Below are 22,265 nucleotides of genomic sequence, written 5' to 3' on the forward strand. Positions count from 1 at the left end.
GCCAAACACGACTCCAACGCCATCATTAAGTTTGCTGACGACACAACAGTGGTAGGCCTGATCACCAACAACGATGAGTCGGTCTATAGGGAGGTCAGAGAACTAACAGTGTGGTGCCAGGACAACAACCTCTCCCTCAATGTGAGCAAGACAAAGGAGCTGATCGTGGACTAGAGGAAAAGGCAGGCCGAACAGGCCCCCATTAACATCGCTCCATAGTGGAGCGAGTCGAGAGTTTCAAGTTCCTTGGTGTCTACATCACCAACAAACTATCATGGTCCAAACATACCAAGACAATTGTGAAGAGGGCACGATAAAACCTTTTCCCCCTCAGGAGACTGAAAAGATTTGGCATGGGTCCCCAGATCTTAAAAATATTCTACAGCTGCACCATCGAGAGCATCCTGACTGGTTGCATCACCGCCTGGTATGGCAACTGCTCGACATCTGACCGTAAGGTGCTACAGAAGGTAGTGTGTACGGCTCAGTACATCACTGGGGCCAAGCTTCCTGCCATCCAGGACCTATGTAATAGGCGGTGTCAGAGGAAAGCCCATAACATTGTCAGAGACTCCAGTCATAGACTGTTTTCTATGCTACCGCGTGGCAAACGGTACTGGAGCGCCAAGTCTAGGACCAAAAGGCTCCTCAACAGCTTCTACCCCCAAGCCATTAGACTGCTGAACAATTCATAAAAATCACCACCGGACAATTTACATTGCCTGCCCCCCAAGTTTGAGATTTTTGGTTCCAATCACCGTGTCTTTGTGAGACGCAGAGTAGATGCACGGATGATTTCTGCATGTGTGGTTTCCACCATGAAGCATGGAGGAGGAGGTGTGATGGTGATTTGCTGGTGACACTGTCTGTGATTTATTTAGAATTCAAGGCACACTTACTCAGCATGGCTACCACAGCATTCTGCAGCAATATGCCATCCCATCTGGTTTGCGCTTAGTCACATTATCATTTGTTTTTCAACAGGACAATTACCCCAAACACACCTTCAGGCGGTGTAAGGGCTATTTGACCAAGAAGGAGAGTGATAGAGCGCTGCATCAGAAGACCTGGCCTCCACAATCACCAATTGAGATAGTTTGGGATGAGTTGTACCGCAGAGTGAAGGAAAAGCAGCCAACAAGTGCTCAGCATATGTGGGAACTCCTTCAAGACAGTTGGAAAAGCATTCCTCATGAAGCTGCTTGAGAGAATGCCAAGAGTGTGCAAAGCTGTCATCAAGGCAAAGGATGGCTAATTTGAAGATTTTAAAATATAAAATATATTTAGATTTGTTTAAAACTTTTGGTTACGACATGATTCCATATGTGTTATTTCATAGTTTTCATGTCTTCACTATTATTCTACAATGTAAAATATAGTAAAAATAAAGAAAAACCCTTGAATGAGTAGGTGTGTCCAAGCTTTTTACTAGTACTGTATGTATGGATGGATGGGATTAACTGTACATATCACTGAACCAAACATCAACTGTAACCCTCAATGAAAGGGTGTGATGTAGCTCTGCAATCCATTAGCAATTCTATAGTGACCAACAAAATACAAGATTAATGTCAGAGAATCTAGAGAATGTCAGCTGGAAATAATTGAAACTGTGCTATATTGTTCCCTTCAAAGCTGGAGAGGACTACAAACAGCCTACTGCAACATCTATAATTTTTATTCTTCTCACATTTTTACTGCACAAACCCTTTGAAATAAGATTTTATATGAGAAATGTATCAAATATTGCAGTGGAATCTGGTGTGTGAACATTTGCTTTGTGACAGTGAAGCTGATTGTGATTCATTAAGGTTATCTTTGTGGAATGTAAATGTTTGTCATTGGATTCATTGTGTATATTCAGAACAGTAAGTCATGAAGCTGTATTTGAGATAATTTTCCAATGTGTGTGTGTGTGTCTGTAGCAGTGACTGAGTTTGAGCTCTCTTCCATTACATTTTTTAGAGCTGGTCAGCTGCTTGGACTGTTCAGACACAAAATAAGTCAGTGACAAAACTAAGTATTCCAAAATAAGTATTTTATTTTGATCTCTCTGGGCATGCTGTGTGGAAATACAGTGACAGACAGCAGCCTCATACCCAGTCCCAGACAGACTGTAAATGGATGGGTGTGTAAAGTAAAGGTCTGTGCCAGTGTTCTGTTGGGTAGGCCAGGTTATTACCAGTGTTCTGTTGGGTAGGCCAGGTTGTTACCAGTGTTCTGTTGGGTAGGCCAGGTTATTACCAGTGTTCTGTTGGGTAGGCCCTGTTATTACCAGTGTTCTTTTGGGTAGGCCAGGTTATTACCAGTTTTCTGTTGGGTAGGACAGGTTATTACCAGTGTTCTGTTGGGTAGGCCAGGTTATTACCAGTTTTCTGTTGGGTAGGCCAGGTTATTACCAGTGTTCTGTTGGGCAGGCCAGGTTATTACCAGTGTTCTGTTGGGTGAGCCAGGTTATTACCAGTGTTCTGTTGGGTAGGCCAGGTTATTACCAGTGTTCTGTTGGGCAGGCCAGGTTATTACCAGTGTTCTGTTGGGCAGGCCAGGTTATTACCAGTGTTCTGTTGGGTAGGCCAGGTTATTACCAGTGTTCTGTTGGGTAGGCCAGGTTATTACCAGTGTTCTGTTTGGTAGGCCAGGTTATTACCAGTGTTCTGTTGGGTAGGCCAGGTTTTTACCAGTGTTCTGTTGGGCAGGCCAGGTTATTACCAGTGTTCTGTTGGGTAGGCCAGGTTATTACCAGTGTTCTGTTGGGTAGGCCAGGTTATTACCAGTGTTCTGTTTGGTAGGCCAGGTTATTACCAGTGTTCTGTTGGGTAGGCCAGGTTATTACCAGTGTTCTGTTGGGTAGGCCAGGTTATTACCAGTGTTCTGTTGGGTAGGCCAGGTTATTACCAGTGTTCTGTTGGGCAGGCCAGGTTATTACCAGTGTTCTGTTGGGTAGGCCAGGTTATTACCAGTGTTCTGTTGGGTAGGCCAGGTTATTACCAGTGTTCTGTTGGGTAGGCCAGGTTATTACCAGTGTTCTGTTGGGTAGGCCAGGTTAATACCAGTGTTCTGTTGGGTAGGCCAGGTTATTAGGCCATACTTGGGGAGGGTGGAATGCTTTCTGGTGAGAGGTCGTTGTTGATGACTTCCTGAGTGTTTAACGTCAGCTCAGATGGGAGTTGTGCTGCTCTTGGTCGTCAGCCAGCACCCATTTCCCGGAGCGCCTTGGCGTAAGGTGCTCTAACCGGCATCGTTAGTCTGCCTGTTTTCTATGCCATCAGGAATACACACAGCTCTTCATCTCTCTGATGCTACCTTCCTGGGAGCCATGCCAGATATGATCATTTAGGATAATTAATCACCCAATCTGGCTCTACTGTTCCTAGGACATCCCTGTTTTTTTTCATGCACCCAGTTGAATTTGAGTATGACTATGGTGAATGTTCAATCTTTTTATTCAGTCCAAAAATAGATGGCAGAAAGAGAGTTTTAGTTCTTGCTAGTGTTTAATCAAGCCCCCACACGTCTGGCTTTGATTAACTTCTCGGTTATGCTTCCTTTTGTGGGCTGCTAATATCTCTTAAAAGTTGTTGTATATTTGTATGAATCTGTCAAACTTTGTTTAGGCAGGGCAATTTTATGGCAGGCTGTAATTTATGCGCTCTAGTAGTGGACTTACTGTACAGTTGGCACCTAGTGTGGCTTCCTCTCTGTATATGTACACAGTGGCAGCAAGGCCCAACAAACAAATATTAACTTGTATAGAAGTTCACCTCTGTCGGATAGCTTATCACACAACTGATGTTATTGACACAGCCGGTATATGTGTCTGTGTCCTCTTAGTGAAATGAATGTGTTCTCTGCTGTTGCCCTGTTGGACTGATCGATATGTCAGGCATCTGTTTGCCCCCCTGAAAGGACTGGTTCATAAGCAGAGGAATGAACTTGGTGGAGCCAAAGGAGGAAAATGACCCATACATCCAATGTATAAACTGGGTAATTATTCTATTTATACCATGAACAAGCACAAGGCATACTTTTCTACACACCCAGCCAGCCACACCCCTTATGACGAGGTTCTCTTTCACATTTCTTTCTGACGTGTCACACCACCACCTGTATCTCTCCTGTTCTGTCACTATCGAAGTTCTCTCTTACTCTCCATTGCAGTGATTAAAATTCCAGGCGATGAAAGTACTCAACGTGTCTTAGAGAATATACATCCACCTCTCTTTGCTCCAGCCACACAATTGAACAGTGTCTGACCTTTACAGACCTATCCCAAGGTAACTTGAGGCACTCTGGGATCATTTCAGCCATGTTATGCCACAGTAGTACTGTGCCCAGAACCCAGACAGTTTTGGTACACATTGTAAAAACAACTCCTGCTGCATTGATGTGTTTTCCAGTGAGTGGCCCTCCCTCTTCCCCTTCTCCCATTCAGGAGTTCTCCTGTCAAGGCCTGGGAGGTCCTTTGTCATATATCTGTTTTAAATGGGCCAATTAGTCCAGGCCATAACCCATGACTGCTACTGGGCTAAAGCCTCACTAATTCAGAGGGTTTTCTGTTTATGGCAATTGACTCTCCTCCTGGCAACAGTCTCATCACAAGAGGAGATACCAAACTTCTTACTGATGCAGAAGGTGTCTTAGACCCTGAGGATGGAGTCTTTACCATGTCATGAAAGATTTATAGAGTTGATTTCTGAAGGTCTATCTTCAAGATACCCAGTGGATATTGAAGGGTGCAATGGATTTATGAGAAGTGGTTGGCTCCTGACTAGCAGGTGATTTCACAGCTGATAAGCAGTATTTGGTATAATCCTTCAGTCATAGGGGTTTTCTTTATCTTTTGAGAAAACATAATTTAGAGTGGTAATTTATACTATAAAAACACGTTGCTAACTGGCAGTGTTGTAGCTTGACGTTTTATTCCAATACTGACTCCTAGAGAGTGCTACCATTATCCCTTATGAAGGAGTATGAATGTCAGACCACCCAGATGTGTTCCACAGTAAAGGGATATTGAATGACCGTATAGCAGGGGTCCCCAATTACATTCAGCTCTGGGCCGATTTATCCTTGAGTGGATGGTCGGCAAGAATCCCAAACAGTATTTGACAAAAACAAAAAGATTTCAAACCTTGATTACATTGGGATAAAATCACATATGCCTCTCTATTTATGCGTAGGAAAACTTGGAAGCAGATTTCCTAAATTTAAATGATATTCAGCTGATTTCCTGGTGATTTTACAGTATTTTATGTCCAACAACAAAACATTTTTTTTTTTTGCAAAGAGAACTTGGGGGGGGGGGCAAATAAAATCATCCAGGGGCTGAATTTGGCCCGCGGGCTGCCTATTAGGGAACTCTGCAGTATGGTATTACTTGTTGGGAATGGGAGGGTATCCCTACAGGTGTCACACCTCACACAATGGCATTTTATTATCAGCCATGTTTACAGGAGCTAATTGAGGTCTACCTGATTTTACAGGGAGTGAATGTTGTTGCCACAGCAATGTTAAGCAGTGACATGGGACCCACTTAGGTCTAGTTCAGGGAATTCTATGTGTGGCATGCATCTACCCGGTAATGTATGGCAAGCTGAAAAAGAAGGAGGGAAGGTTCTCTTTGACAGAGAGAGCAAACCGCCATACAAAAACTGAGACCAGGGAGATATTGTCTTTGCATAAATATATAATTCATATTATTGTCGCTGGACATTTGCAAGAATTCCCTTCCTATTCGAGGGCTCCTAGCTGGAAGCTGTGTGACTGAAATCTGAGACTCTGGATAAATAGCAGCCGCTGTGTGGCACAGAAAATCATTGGTACGAATGAGAGCCCGCTGCAAATGGTTTGTTTGCATTCAAGCAGCAAGAAAAATAGTGTGGCTGTTCTTAAAAGAGTAGGCCTACCCATGGCGACATCTAGCTTTTTTTAGTCTTTCTAAGTTCCACCCTATAACATAGCATGTGCTATAACTGTAGATGTATTCTCATGATATATGACATTTCACATGAGTTTCCATGGATAGGTACATAGGAGGAGAGGTTTCAAAAGAGAGGTTCCTCTATCTCAGCTTACACCTCTCCTTATCTCTCTGTTTGTTCTCCCTGGGGAGGACACAGGCACCCAGCTATCCAGCCCTACCTAGCCCTGCCCTGCAGGCTACAGCTCTCTCCAGTTCACACTACCCTCAGCTACCATCTAGAGTTGATTTAGTACAATTATGTAACAAACACTTATTCAACGTGTACGTCAGCCCTGGCCCAGATAAACAGTATAAGAACTTAGATAGTTAAGGAGTAGTGGTGGTTTTCTCTGCATTATTGATGTTGGTATATCTTTTCTAAGCAGGTGACTTCAGGGTAAGCTGCACAGCAGAATGAGAAGCACTGCAGCCTGGATTCTCATGTCTACCACTTATACCTAATAGATATAGACCAAACCTGGGGCGGTAGGTAGCCTAGTGGTTATAGCGTTGGACTAGTAACCAATAGGTTGCAAGATCGAATCCCCGAGCTGACAAGGTAAAAGTCTGTCATTCTGCCCCTGAACAATGCAGTTAACCCACTAGGATGTCATTGAAAATAACTAACTGCATGTTTACAGGTGTTAATGTCTCTTAGACAAACACTGAATTGACTCTATTTGGTGTAAGTCACATTTTCATGAGCTTTGGTAGCGGGGACTGTTTCCACTGGCATTGGGCTCTGGGTATTTTCATTAATGGGTAGTTATGGCTGCCAGGCTAAGAGACCCAGACAGGGTCAGAAATGTTTTTACTTATTGACGCGAGACAACTATAAGTCCAAGTCTGGGTAGTGTTCTTAGGCTTGGCATGGATGTCTCCTCTACTGGCATGGTGCTGAGCAGTGGTGAAGCTGGCTCCCCGTTGGCTGTACCCTGGGTGTTGCTGCCACTTAGACAGCAGGCGCTGCCATGGTGCCCATGGTCCAGTCTGGGTCCAGATCCAGCTGAGAAAGAGGCTGCTGTCTAGGGTGCTCTGTGACCCTAATGAATATCCCATCCCATGGAGAAGCAGTGCATGGCAACAGCCCCACGCTGCTGCTTATTGTTACTTCTCTTTTCTCATCTTCAAATACCCCGGATGATGATTCAGACTGTTCAGATTACTGTCTCTAATATTAGAGACACCACAGTATTCTCAATCATCATCCAGGGTTTTTCAACTTCTCTCTTTGATTGCTTTGTTTTCTCCTCTTGACTTGTGGAAGGTTTACTCTCTGTCAGCACTCTGTTCCTGGCACTGCTCTGAAATGAGTGGTTTTTAAAAGTGCAGATTCAGCAGTTGATCCAGAGCAGTGATAGAGTCCAGGTGGAAGCACTGCTTAGTGTTGGCCTTGATTAGTTCTATTTAGTTTATGTCAGTTAAAGGGGCAATCCGGAGTTGAAATAATAACAAAGCGCCCCTGTTTCGTTAAAACGTTGAGAGATGGGGCTGGAGAAACCACTCTCAAATTCATAGACCACGCTATGGATGCCAGGACATACATGATATCAACATTATAGTTTTAACCATGTTTTGAGGCTATATCGGGATTGTTTACATTTACTTTGTTTACAAACATTGAAGTAAAACAAGCTGATATCTTGGGTTCTGAAGGGGTACGACAGTTTAACTAAGCTCATGAGGCATTTATAAGTTATAGTCTTCAAGAATCAATTAGTACTCCAAAGATGGATGTTACAATTGCAAAGGTCATAGCTGATGTATGGCTGTGTGACCTGGCTGTGACCCGGGGTCATGGAGACAGGAAGTTCTAACTGACATCATGCCTTCCAATGCTAGATATAGTGTGGGTGGTGTGGGGGATCACAGAGTATTTTCGGTTTGGGGTAGTGGGGGGGGGACTTTTTTTAATCAACAAAATGCATGATGGCATTTCATACTGTAAGACTTAGTATATGTACATCTGTCCAAAGCTTCTCAAAACTGTTTAAATGAAATCAAAAATATTTGATAAAATCATAATCCTTCTCTGGGGAGGGCAACCTGACTCAAAACAGAGCTGCTTTCAGAAATCAGGTCAGCTGAACTGCTACATGGTAGCACATGTTTGCACTTATCCAACACTGAGTGAAACCCTTGCATGAACAAAATACATTTGTAGCCTGATCTTGGCCACATCCCAAGCAATATCCACCAAGATGCCAGCATTTTAGTAGAGTTTAGCTATGGGGCATTTCCCATGTACATGCAAACCAGCTTTGGACACTGCTGGGTTTGTGTCTTAGTGAGGTTTACTGTAGACATCCAATAGCCTCTGTCTTCGTCAGGACCAAGAGGCTCTCTCCTGCAGTTTGCACTGAAGACCATCACTTCATTAACAAACCCTATCTTAATCTGTTGATGACAGCCCTGAGTCTTTGCTTGGTGTTGGCCAAACCACAACATGCTGGACAGCTCAGCCTGCAAGGCAGCTGTGGGAGGGAGGGAGGGAGGGGGAGGGAGGGAGGGAGGGAGGGAGGGAGGGAGGGAGGGGGAGGGAGGGAGGGAGGGAGCTGCACATTAGCCTTTTTTATTGTTGTAATATGATATCACACAGTTATTCAATTTATCTTTTCAGTTGACAAGACTGTGAAATACATATTGGAAGCTGTTTCAAATGTCATATTTTCATGTTTCAAATCTTCAAACAATCAAATAATAATGTTGTAGTCATCAATAATCTAGGCTAGTAAAAGATAAGCATATTTATCGAATGGAGGAGAGTTTATTCTCATAGATTGTTACTGGAAAGAGATCCAGTTCTGTAGTAGAGTGCAGCACCCAGAAAGTGGTCTTCTTAACACATGGTGGGCTCTGTGTCAAATCCAAGGTTGGAAAAGGAGAACAGAGTAAAAGTGTGGAATGGGGGGGGATGTGCCGCCTGTTGTACTGAATCAAACCCAGCCATTTCCTGAGTTCAGCTCTGCTCGGCACTCTCCATATATGGTAATGGTATTTGCATGAAAAAAAGCCTGGCATTATGAATCTGGGGTTGGTGCAGAAATTCCTCAACTGCTGTCGGGATAACTGTAAGGAAAAGGTCTGGTCCCAAACCTGGGAGACTTTAAGGAGTTGATTGTTATTTCCGAGAGAGAATGAGATCAAGTAATGAATCAGGTTAATCCTAGATCTCTTTGGACAGAGGTCCCAATCATACTTCCTGGGATCAAGGTTGTTTTGACATCTGTGAAACACATAATATGTGACTGGAATTGTACAGAAGCAAAGATCATTAGTTATGACTGATGCTCTGTAGTATGCTGTTACTAAGGGCGGTCTGTGTGTAGAAGATGGTTGTTAAGATGTACTCAGAGGGAAGTCAGTGCTGGTTCCATGGTGATGTTATTATTGGTAGCTCCCAGTCCAATCTGTCTCCTAAGGGACTGTATGCTCTCCGACCTTCAGCACGGACTGACTCACCTCAACTTTTCCACTAACCTGGGGAATCATTTACCAGAGAGAACAGCATCCTGCCTTAGACTAGATCTCAGTCAAAACACATAGGTAGGTTTCAACCAGAGCCACACATTAGCAGTTTATGGCACAGCATCCAACAAGCAGTCACAATGATTGGCTTTATAACCACTGTCATCAATAAGCTATTATACATTCTTATAAATGTTTATGAACTATTTTATTGGTGCATATTTATGAAAGTTATTAGAAAATGTTAGCAAATTATTTTAAACATCTCAATGTACCCAATGTTCTCCTCTAACCCCCATGGAAAATACTCTGAACTTTTGACTCCTGTGTTTCCGGCTTACGTCCTCTCCCCTCTTCAAGTAGAACATTATAATTCCCAACAAAGCAGCAACAGGATAAATATAGCACTCTAAATAGCCTAGTGTGGTACTTAATTTTCCTTTTTGGATGTAGGGTTGTGTCCTACAGCATACATGGTGCTGGCTCTAATAACATTTGCCTGGGGTTGGTCTATAGATCTGGGCTGTTTTATGCATATGTTTGGTGGGCTCAACTGCAACATCTGTAGTAGATTCCAAGCACAATGCAGTTAATGTCATTGCTACTGCATTAGAGCATGACAATGAGATGAAGCTGATGTGTTGGATTTCAGATGAGTATGGAAATATAACAGAGACGCTAAGTATAATATTATTATATGTTATTGATCAACTAGTCCTTTTGTTCTGAATGTTTATGATCGCTGCCAGGAGACTGGACTGTTTCTCCTGTGTAAAGGGCTCTGTGAACCTCTGACTTGGCTCATGCTCTATCAAGAGTCTGTCTGAGTAGTCTCACATACATACTTTGATTGTGATGTAGTCAAACATGGAAATACAGTATAACAAATCAGCTGTATGTGAACAGGTGAAAAAACCTTTCCAAGCCAAACCTTCATATCATAATCGCTACACACAGCCTACATCGTTGTCACCATATTAGCTAACGTCATAGTCAACATAGCTTCTAGAACTAACGCGTTAATAAACCGTCTACAATCATGCAGTACAGTCAGCAAGCAGTTTAGCAGTTACACAGGTGGGCCTTGGTGGTAAAACATTTATAAAACCAGAAGTTTACCTTGACTTGGAAGCAGGGCCTAAAATTAACACCCGCCACGTGCCAAATGTGGGTAGATTTAGGCATTGGCGGGTAAGATGTCTATTTCACCAATTACTAAAAAATGATTTAATCTATTTTAGAATAAGGCTTTAACGTAACAAAATGTGGAAAAAGGGAAGGGGTCTGAATACTTTCTGAATGCACTGTATATCTTCAAATTCCTGAGACACCAATTTCCCAGTGTCCCATCAATATTCTCTTCATTCACACATCTCCATTGAGGTGTTTATGAGCTCCCAGGGTATGGAATCACATGTAATGTACCCTGCTTAGCGCACCAATGAGAGGAGAAATCAGCCTTTTCTTCTTCTGTTTTAAAAAAAAGTAGTAAAACATGATAATGCGAACCGTCTGGAAAATTAATGGAGCAGTAATTTATGTCTTGGCTCCTGAGTGAAAATGCACATAGAAATAGTCTGAGAAGCTATTAACATTACTCACTATGTTCCATGCTAAGAGTGAGTCTGTAAAGAGAGGTTGTGGTATTTATTTTGTTGGTGTAAGAAAATTGAGCCACCCCTGAGAACGTTAATGGTTCATTTGAGCAGTCTCTCTGCCTTGACTTTGTACAAGTCAATTACTGAAAGTTACCATGGTTTTCCATTGGTGTATTAAATCTACTGTGGTGTTACTTTATTTTAATGTAATTTCACCATGGTTTTGCTCTGTGTTGCTTTGGTAGAGAAAGTACATCTTAGTGTGCTTTCTGTCTTCAACCACAAATCTCCATTTAACAAGTGATTGTTACTTGTTATTCAGCAGCATTCAGTCTACTGTAGCCTATGGAATCTGAAATATGGAAGTGTTGCTGCCATCTAATCTATGCACCAGCCCTTTCCAATCTGAACCACTTCAAAAGTTGAAACAAAGCATTCCAGAACCAGGAAGAAAAAACAGGCGTAGAAATACAAATTGTTCAGCTGTACAGTATGTAAAGCTGCACTCCAGTTGAAAGGTATACTAGAATAGAATATGGGGGGGGAATCAGGAGGCAAACAGAGCGTTAAATGGCATTGAGATGTGTCCAGTGTTGACTAATGTTCTGGATCTGGTCTGTGGCTTTAATTGGTTCTCCATCCAGGAGAATAAGACTCACTCCTCACAGCACATTGTAATCCTTTCCCCAGTAGCCAGATGACATTGACTCACAGCACATGATGAATGGCCTAAGCTTTCTGGAGACCCACTCTCAGAAAACAAAAGCTAACTGAAACGGAGGTAGGAGAGGAAGAGAGAGGGAGGTATAGGGAAAGGTCTGACAGCAGTCAGAACACAACATCAAAGAGACAACATCAAAGAGCCAACAACACACTGAAAGCACTTTTGGGAATCCTGACCTTGCACCTATTAGAAGTTTTAAAAAATTATCAAAACTCTGCATGGGTGAAAATGAGTTACTCAGGGGAAAGCCCAAGTTCATTTCAGTTGTTGGACAGTTTTCTGCTTTTAACCTCAATATATTCTTGAGGTCTGTAAGAATGAAGCTGAATACTCTTCTTAGGGATTGTATAGGCCTATGGGGCTGGGGCATTTACAGATCTGGCCCTGAATGCTCTCAGCACAGCCACACAAAACCATTACTGTTGTAGGAAAGTAGCTGCACTGACTAGTACTCTAGTACTCTCACCGAATGTGATGATTTCAGTCCTAGGTAAGGGTAAGCTTCTGCTAATTAAGTTTCTATGAGATTATAGGACCATTATTTTTTTTTCCTGGTCAGGTCACGCGGTCAGGGAAAAACTCCTAGCCTAGATATTATTCTGTCCTTTATAGTTTGATGCGGCTGCAAGCAGTCTGAAGGCACTAGTAGTCTGAAGGCACTAACAGATGTGTATTGTGTTCTGTGTGTTCCAGGGGAGCCGTGGCCACTACCGGTACCACTGGCAGAGCCACAATGTCAAGCAGAGTGGAGTGGACGACATGGTGCTCCTCTCCAAGATCAACGAGGACGCCATTGTGGACAACCTCAAGAAGAGATACATGGACGACTACATCTTTGTATCCTTCACATTCACACACCGTTCACACCTCGATGAAGAATGGCTAAGCCCTGCCGTAGACACACTCCCACCGTTCCCAGAATAGCTGAGTGACCATTCCCAGTGCTGTAATAACTCAGATTAATGATCTAGTGTTTGAGGCTGCAGACACTGGGCTACTCCCACCATGTACCGCCAGTGGCGAGGGGGAGACGGGCCTCTTTGCGCCCCTATCTGGACCCCTGATTTCAGCTTCCTTCACCTCTAGGCTGGAATGGATCTTAACCAGGTTTACTCTAGTTTAATCTCACCATGCAGCAATATGGAAAGAGGTTGGAGGAAGGGTTGCTGAGAAATGTACAGTATGCCTTGCACAGTGAATGTGAGCAGTGCAGCTACTTTCCTACAACAGTAATGGTTTTGTGTGGCTGTGCTGAGAGCATTCAGGGCCAGATCTGTAAATGCCCCAGCCCCATAGGCCTATACAATCCCTAAGAAGAGTATTCAGCTTCACTCTTACAGACCTCAAGATTATATTGAGGTTAAAAGTTTTGTTCTTGTGCCCATATAATGTATCCAAGTAGTGTTGAAATGTTTAGGTCTCTGAATGACCCTTTTGATGGAAAATGTTGAAAGTTCTCGAAGGAGCTCATTAATTAAAACCTCATCTGTGTCCTGGCAGTCTTTTGGATTATAGAGTTGAGCAGATGCTGGCCGTTTTAGATTGAAAACTCTGAGTCAATCCTCTGATTTTGGTCAGAAAATAGCATCAACACAGAGTGTTCCAGCCAGTGGCGTACTGGGGCTGGGGTCACTGCAGGGCGCCCTCAATACCAGCTTTATGTGCCGGGAGCTGCTTTGGGCTGCAGGGCCAAAACCTCACATCACTACACTGCTGGGCTGTTCACTCTGATGTGTGAACACTGTGTCTTTACAAGGCTTGTGTCCAGTCACCACACACTCCAGTGCTACCACACAGATGCACATTGCAATGACGTCATGGGCCCAATTACTCACAGTTAGGTCATTTTTCTCCATCTACTCCAAGAGAGACTCCGTCAGGATTTATAAATGTGTTCTGAAACTGCATTGTCTTAAAGAGTAAAATGAGTGGAGGGTTGTCATTGGTGCTCAATGCAGATGACTAGTGAGCACTGGGAATTCTTAGTGTTCTTTTTTCCTTTGACCATGTGAGTCACCGGGACCTGAACAGTTGATATTAATGGTACTTATGTGTCATTAGTATGACCCTTAACCCATAACCTCTACAGACTTACATTGGCCCTGTGCTCATCTCTGTTAACCCGTTCAAGCAGATGCCATACTTTGGGGACAAGGAAGTGGAGATGTATCAGGGCGCGGTGAGCAGCCTTTTCTCTTTCGACAAGAGTATGAGACAGGGTACCAAAAGGTTTTTCTATTTGGGAAAAAATACAACTCTGCTATGACTGTATTCAACTTGTATCCTAATTGTTTGCACAACGTCACCTCATACCTCATAGCAGCTAATACCTCTACTGATGTTATCAGTAGAAAGAACAAAGTTTTAAATGAACTGGGTTAGGTGTGCTTCAAATACCTTTTCCAGCAGCACCCCACAGTTGGTGCAGATTTAGAAACGTGCCTTACCCGTTGAAAAGGCCTGGCAATTCCTTCAGTACAGCCTGTTTATGTCTGTATTGTTTAAGGTGTTCTTGGCCAGCGTACTGAAAATGGACTTGGCTGCCAAATCAGACGTTAACTATGTTTGATAAAAACAGTTAGCCCTCTGACTTTATTACTTCATTACACAAATTACTCCTAATTCTTTACAGTCTTGCCTTTACAGTCAGTTTTCCACTTAGGACCAAGAAAATGGACCCACCCAGTTTTTTAATGAGATATTCTTAGGTCATGATCTCTGTTGAACCTCCAGGCCCAGTATGAGAACCCTCCTCACATCTACGCCCTGGCAGACAACATGTACAGAAACATGATGATCGACAGGGAGAACCAGTGTGTCATCATCAGGTGAGTCTGCCTGCCTGCTTTTCTCGTTATTATGTCTCAGGCACCTCCCCTCCCTTTCAGTGTTTGTGCATGGGGAGAAAGGGTCACAACTGAAAACCATAACAACAGAGCTGGTATGTGGGAAATGCCTGTGAATGAGGCAGAAGTCGAGAGGCAGGGAGGGGTAGGAGGAGACTGCATGGTGACACAGGTGGAAGAAGAGTGCTGCTGTTGAATGTGATGATAATAGATAGGAAGGGAACCAACAGGATCCACCACCTGACTGGGAGGAGTGCTGCTGAATGACAGTGCCCTGCTCAGTCAAGGTTCTTCAACCAGAGTCTTAATCCACCCTCCATATATCACAGCCTGCTGGGAAAGGCACACTGGGAAAATACACCTTCAAGTCTAAAAGAAATGGCCTCATGTCTCTTTTCTTGTGTCAGCTGGTTGATTTTAGAAAACATTCTCAGGATGTAGAATGAAAACAAAACACAGCGTCTGTTTATGCATTAGCTTCCTGCTTTTATAAAACAGGAATTGTTCCTCTGCTGTTATGGATTGAGAGCGGATGAGTAGTGACAATTAACACATTTGGGAGTATACTGTATATTACACATGGATACGGATTATTCGCTTCAGACAGACAGAGGATCACAAGACTGTTTGAAAATGTAATGGACTCTTTGGCTATGCCCCAAATATAGCTTCCTTTCCTCTTTAGACCACTCGGCTGAAAAGACTTGACAGTTGAAAGCAATATGATTGAACCAAACCAAAGTCTGTCTTACCAAGCAGTGGTCAAGAAGGAAATGTAAAATAGCCTAACTGGCCATTAAAATGTGTTTGGTCACAGCCCTGGATTCCTGGAAGCTAGTGGTAGTCCAGAGATCCTTCCCTAGTGTTGTGAAGCCTATAGTGGGTAACATGACTGTACAATGGGTTCCCATGGGAGGAGGCCTCCCAAGGGAAAAGTGTTGTCTCATAGTTGAGGCTTTATGTTGTGGGCCAGTCACCTGAGGCCCGGGGCCCGGACGGTTACTGTAGTGCTTACCTCATGGCGAATGTCCCCTGGTTCAGCACTTTCCTCCCGTTGTTTAGACAGCTGCCAGTACAGATTCCCACTTGAAAGGAATGGAAGTGGATTTGTGATGCACCAGGTCAGCAAACAAAGCCCTCCATGAAATTGCTGTCCAGGCAGTGTGGTCAGCACTGTACTGTGTTGGACCTTTTTTCTTTCCCACTTATTAAAGAAGTCATTCAACATGACATGAGTCATCTGACGTGGTTAAGTGGTGTTGACTGGGCTTTCTGTCAATGTCTGACTTCATCTATTTGTCTGCACTCAAATGTTTGGGAGAGGAAAGCTAAGTAACTAACTCCCTGAGTGGTTAAAACACAAATGATGCCATCATTTCATATATAGAAGTGCTTGCGCTTCTACAAACACTGACGCTGCAATAATTTGAATCACATAGCACCATTTCTGTTGTGCACAGTTTTTGCCGTCCTTTCTTATCAAGGCTCTGGCCAGTGAGTTTACAGATCTATCCCGGGAAAGGGTGGCCTGAAATGTAGTGTCTAATGACACACTATACTCTACCCTCTGCTCATATAATAGTTTTCTTCTGCTTATTAATGTAGGGAAGTGTATTTTCTCCCCCACTGAAATGACATGCTTGGTAATGGGTCATTGTTTCATGGGAACAATGACATGGGAAATGGAGAATCCATCTAAGTTTTACAGTTTGTCACTATTAATGGATGGACCCTTCAGTTGCAGGAAAGTATGCTATCCAACAAGTTGAAATGAAGCCATACTTCAGTCACACCTTGTGTGTGTGTGTCCGCCCGCCCACGAACACAATGTGCCTAATCATACAAATATGCATAACTAGTATCCCTCGTCCCACATCATACTCAGCATGCATTCCATAGCTGATGTCTGTAATGATCACTTCAGGTGCTTTCTTTGTCAAGATGAGCTGTGAGCGACATCAGTGAGCCCAGTGATTCAGCGCTGAATGTAGTACTTTACAGTAAGCCGTCTATAACGACACGACTCTCATTCTGTCCTTGTTTGGCCAATAAATGGGACAGGAAGTCAACAATGTGTTAAGCATCTGCGTGCTGTGTAATTACAACAATGGGCGCACCCCTCAGGAGGGTAAAAATAGGATGTGATTCAAACTCCAGCCCCTAGCCTGCTCCAGCTGAAAAGAGCATGCCCATAAGTCCACCGTGTTCAGATGGGTTCTCTTAAGGGTTAAGGTCCTACAAATGCTTATTGGCAAAGATTAGAGGGAACATTGGGTCACATTTGGTCGCTAGTCAGTGTACTGACTGTATTTTGAGTGCATTGTAGTCTATATCTAGAATTATTATAGTTGTTTTGGTTTTGAATAGCTGTGTAGCAAGCTAGACTGAATACTATAGAGGAGCAGACTATGATCGGCCTAAGGGAGAAGAATAATCATATAGAGTTGCTTTGATGACTTCTTATGGCGTCCTCAAACGGTCTGCAGCTGTGTCATCTCAGAAGGGCATTACTGACATGACTCCCCTTCAAAAATGAAATAAAAAAACAGACTCCTCTGTCATCCACTGCCAAACCACATATGTCTAAATAAGTATGACCCTGGTGAAGTGAAAGGACAGGAGGAAAAATGCAAGGAGAGGTTGAGGAAAGAGAAGGAAGAAAAGAAACTGGGCAAATGTGACAAAACAGGATTAGTGTTATTAGCCCCTTCTAGAGTGGGAGGTTTACTGCTGAGATGAGTCTGATTTTGGTTGGCATAAACCACAGAGAAGGAGAGCTGAGTGAATATAGGAAGTGGAGTCTCTGTGGACAGGAAGTCAAGAAATGGCATTTCACCTGGTAATTCTGGATGTTTGAAAAAAGTTGCTTTGAAGTGAAAAGTTTGGCTCAGCTGGGAGAATTAGAGGAAGAGCATTTATGACTGGCTCAACTTCTGTTCCTACATCACACATTAAAGAAAAGAGAAGAGAGGCATGGGTCAAATTGAGAAATCCCCTCCTTCAATAGTAGGCCACCTTCATGCTAATTGGGATAAGAAGAGACAATAAAGGAGCATTTTGGTAAACCCCTACTGACCCTCTTAAAACCAGGCTTAGAGGAGATTTTCATGGAGTGTTATTTAACATACTGTCTGGTACCATAAATCTGCAACTTCTTTTCCAGCTTCGCAATTCAGTTGAATTTCCACAGAGAAAGTGTATACTCTCATTTACTTGTTATGATACAGTTGACAACAACGTGGGCATCCTTGAATTGTACATTGTGTTTCAGTGGACTGCCCTGTTATATGCACCATTCTGACCTCTCTACTTTGTGTTTCAGTGGACTGCCCTGTTATATGCACCATTCTGACCTCTCTACTTTGTGTTTCAGTGGACTGCCCTGTTATATGCACCATTCTGACCTCTCTACTTTGTGTTTCAGTGGACTGCCCTGTTACATGCACCATTCTGACCTCTCTACTCTGTGTTTCAGTGGACTGCCCTGTTATATGCACCATTCTGACCTCTCTACTTTGTGTTTCAGTGGACTGCCCTGTTATATGCACCATTCTGACCTCTCTACTTTGTGTTTCAGTGGACTGCCCTGTTATATGCACCGTTCTGACCTCTCTACTCTGTGTTTCAGTGGAGAGAGTGGTGCAGGGAAGACGGTAGCAGCCAAATACATCATGGGCTACATCTCCAGAGTATCTGGAGGAGGACCCAAAGTGCAGGTGAGCCCAGAGAAGCTACTTCCATTTTACAACGGTAAACACCGCTCAACTACAGTTGTGAAAATGTGATTAATCTCAGACGATCACACACATCCACTGTCATTTACAATGTACCTTATTAGGTCAGTCCATCCTAATGACCGGTTGCTGTTTCCTGTCTAAACCTCCCCTTTCCGCACCACCCAAACCATCTCCCGCCATCCCTCCCTCCAATCTCCCATTATCATTATCAATCCATCATCAATCCATCATCAACCCCCAACCCCCAAATACCCCCCCCAGCAGCCATCTGGCCCCCATCCTACTCAGCAGATGCCCTGTCCCCAAGCCACCCCTCTCCACCAGCCTCCCTGGTATTATTGGCCCACTGAAAAGGGCTTGGAATTTCCAGTCTGTAGGAATATAAGCTGGATCACAAGACGCTAACACTCAGACGCAATTGTGATGGTAGTCATTTTTTTTGTCTGATTAGTATAGTGCTTTTTCCACCCTGGAATTATTATTATTAGTCAAGGTTTCAAGTTCAAAGCTAATGTTAGCTATCATGCGCTCTGTGAGTCATGTGGAAAAGGGTGTATGACTGCATTTGGAAAATATTGACATTTTGTTACGTTACAGCCTTTTCTGAAATGGATTAAATTGTTTTTTTTTTCTCTCATCAATCTACATAATACCCCATAATGATAAAGCAAAAACAGGTTTTTAGATTTCTTTTGCAAATTTATTACAAAAAAAAAGGATTACATTTACATAAGTATTCAGACCCTTTACTCAGTACTTTGTTGAAGCACCTTTGACAGCGATTACAGTCTAGAATCTTCTTGGGTATGACGCTACAAGCTTGGTGCCTGGTTTCCTCCAGAAGTGACGCTTGGCAATCAGGCCAAAGAGTTCAATCTTGGTTTCATCAGACCAGATAATCTTATTTCTCATGGTCTGAGAGTACTTTAGGTGCCTTTTAGCAAACTCCAAGTGGGCTGTCGTGCTTTTTACTGAGGATTGGCTTCCGTCTGGCCACTCCATTTAAGAATGATGGAGGCCACTGTGTTCTTGGGGAACTTCAATGCTGCAGACATTTTAAGGTAACCTTCCCCAGATCTGTGCCTTGACACAGTCTTGTCTCGGAGCTCTACGGGCAATTCCTTCGACCTCATGGCTTGGTTTTTGCTCTGACATGTACTGTCAACCGTGGAACCTTATATAGACCAGTGTGTGCCTTTCCAAATAATTTCCAATAATTTGAATTTACCACAGGTGGACTCCAGTCAAGTTGTAGAAACATCTCAAGGATGATCAATGGAAACAGGAGGCACCGGAGCTCAATTTTGAGTCTCATAACATTGGGTCTGAATTAGAGGTCGGACGATTATGATTTTTCAATACCGATACCGATTTTTGGAGGATTAAAAAGCCGATACTGATTAATCGGACGTTTTTTGTATTTATTTTTTTACATTTGTAATAATGACAATTACAACAATTCTGAATGAACACTTATTTTAACTTAAAATAATACATAAATAAAATCAATTTAGCCTCAAATAAATAATGAAACATGTTCAATTTGGTTTAAATAATGCAAAAACAAAGTGTTGGAGAAGAAAGTAATATGTGCCAATATGCAATATGTGCCATGTAAAATGTGTGCCATGTAAAAATGTGTACCATGTAAAATATGTGCCATGTAAAAAAGCTAACGTTTAAGTTCCTTGCTCAGAACATATGAAAGTTGGTGGTTCCTTTTAACACGAGACTACAATATTCCAAGCAAAGAGGTTTTAGGTTGTAGTTAATATAGTATTTATAGGACTATTTCTCTCTATACCATTTGTATTTCATATACCTTTGACTATTGGATGTTCTTATAGGCACTATAGTATTGCCAGTGTAACAGTATAGCTTCCGTCCCTCTCCTCGCCCCTATCTGGGCTCGAACCAGGAACACATCGACAACAGCCACACTCGAAGAAGCGTTACCCATCGCTCCACAAAAGCCGCGGTCCTTGCAGCACAAGGGGAATAACTACTCCAAATCTAAAAGCGAGTGACGTTTGAAACAGTATTAGCGCACACCCAGCTAACTAGCTAGCCATTTCACATTGGTTACACCAGCCATTAGGCTGATAGGCTTGAAGTCATAAACAGCGCTGTGCTTGCGAAGAGCTGCTGGCAAAACGCACGAAAGTGCTGTGTGAATGAATGATTACGGGCCTGCTGCTGCTCAGTCAGACTGCTCTATCAAATCAGACTTAATTATAAAAGAATAACACACAGAAATACGAGCCTCTGGTCATTAATATGATCGAATCCGGAAACTATCATTTCAAAAACAAAAAGTTTATTATTTCAGTGAAATACGGAACCGTTCGGTATTTTATCTAACAGGTGGCATCCCTAAGTCTAAATATTCTTGTTACATTGCACAACCTTCAATGTATGTCATAATTACGTAAAATTCTGGCAAATTTGTTCGCAATGAGCCAGGCAGCCCAAACTGTTGCATATACCCTGACTCTGCGTGCAATGAATGCAAGAGAAATGACACAATTTCACCTGGTTAATATTGCCTGCTAAACTGGATTAGTAGTTATAACTAGTGATTATGATTGATTGTTTTTTATAAGATAAGTTTAATGCTAGCTAGCAATTTACCTTGGCTTCTACTGCATTCGCGTAACATGCAGGCTACTCGTGGAGTGCAATGGTTAGAGCGTTGGACTAGTTAACTGTACGATTGCAAGATTGGATCCCCTGAGCTGACAAGGTGAAAATCTGTCGTTCTGCCCCTGAACAAGGCAGTTAACCCACCGTTCCTAGGTCGTCATTGAAAATAGGAATGTGTTCTTAACTGACTTGCCTAGTTAAATAAAGGTGTAAAAAATCCACTGCCAATTTTTTTTTTAATCGAAAAATCGGCGCCCAAAAATACCGATTTCCGATTGTTATGAAAACTTGAAATCGTCCCTAATTAATCGGCCATTCCGATTAATCGGTCGACCTCTAGTCTGAATATTATGGAAATAAGGTATTTCTGTTTTTTTAAATTTGCAAACAAAACTTGTTTTCACTTTGTCGTTATGGGGTATTGTGTGTAGATTGATGAGGGGGGGAAAAATGATTTAATCCATTTTAGAATAATGTTTTAAAAAATGGGGAAAAGTGGAAGGGTTCTGAATACTTTTTGAATGTACTGTACATGGTTCTGCATTGTTACTGGCTATGAGTCTTATGTGCTTTGCATCTTTTAAATCATTTTAAGATGTACTGAAAAGTGTGCTTGTAACGTTTGTTGAAGAATGTATTTAAAATAAGTCTATGTGCGGTCTATGTAGTATATTACAGACATTGCCCTTGGAATTTCTATTGTTTTATTGAGTAAGGTCTCCATTGTGTTGGAAACCCCCTACCTCTCTCAATACCCTTCCTGCCCCATTGAGCTTTGTGAATCCCTCTGTCCACATGTTTCATTCACATGGTCTCCCCAACTCCTGTGTGCTTGTGGTAAGTGTAAGTGCTTGTGGTGTGTATGTGTGTGTGTGTGGGGGGAGGGGGGGGTGTAATGTTTTGTGAGCGACTGTCACTTCACTACCCCTGTCTACTCAAACAGACAGACTGAACAGCAAAGTTGTTGTCTCTGATTATCGTCACCCTGTATCGGTTTCTGACTGCAGGATGCATATCAGATTACCATGCCCCTGAATCATATGCATGCAAATCGATGTGACAGACACAGCATGTGTTTTTAACCTGGAAATTGTAAGTGTTTTGAAGTCTCACGTGGCTCTCACAGAGCGGTTTGATTAGTTACATAAATATGTAAGGTTTAACTGAGCCCTGGGGTAAGTACAAAAAGCTGTTACACTAAAGTTTGTTTTCTTCATAGAGGACAATAGTTCAGGGACGCAAAAGGATTCCAAGAAATGCTACCACTCCACTTAAGCATTCAATAAT

The 22,265-nt window shown here is 42.7% G+C and overlaps 1 protein-coding gene across 2 annotated transcripts in view; it reads left to right on the plus strand.

Annotated features, from left to right (window-relative positions):
- LOC112249575 (unconventional myosin-Ie) overlaps window positions 1-22,265 on the plus strand; it is a 51,756-nt gene that overhangs the window by 10,540 nt on the left and 18,951 nt on the right. For both annotated transcript variants that reach the window (XM_042321055.1, XM_042321056.1), the window contains exons 2-5: window positions 12,446-12,589; window positions 13,842-13,931; window positions 14,486-14,580; window positions 18,227-18,314. In XM_042321055.1, coding sequence (XP_042176989.1) covers window positions 12,446-12,589; window positions 13,842-13,931; window positions 14,486-14,580; window positions 18,227-18,314 — 417 coding nt within the window. The remainder of the gene's footprint in view (window positions 1-12,445; window positions 12,590-13,841; window positions 13,932-14,485; window positions 14,581-18,226; window positions 18,315-22,265) is intronic.

This window comes from Oncorhynchus tshawytscha, linkage group LG04, assembly GCF_018296145.1.
Source record: "Oncorhynchus tshawytscha isolate Ot180627B linkage group LG04, Otsh_v2.0, whole genome shotgun sequence".
In the NCBI taxonomy this organism is placed as follows: domain Eukaryota; kingdom Metazoa; phylum Chordata; class Actinopteri; order Salmoniformes; family Salmonidae; genus Oncorhynchus; species Oncorhynchus tshawytscha.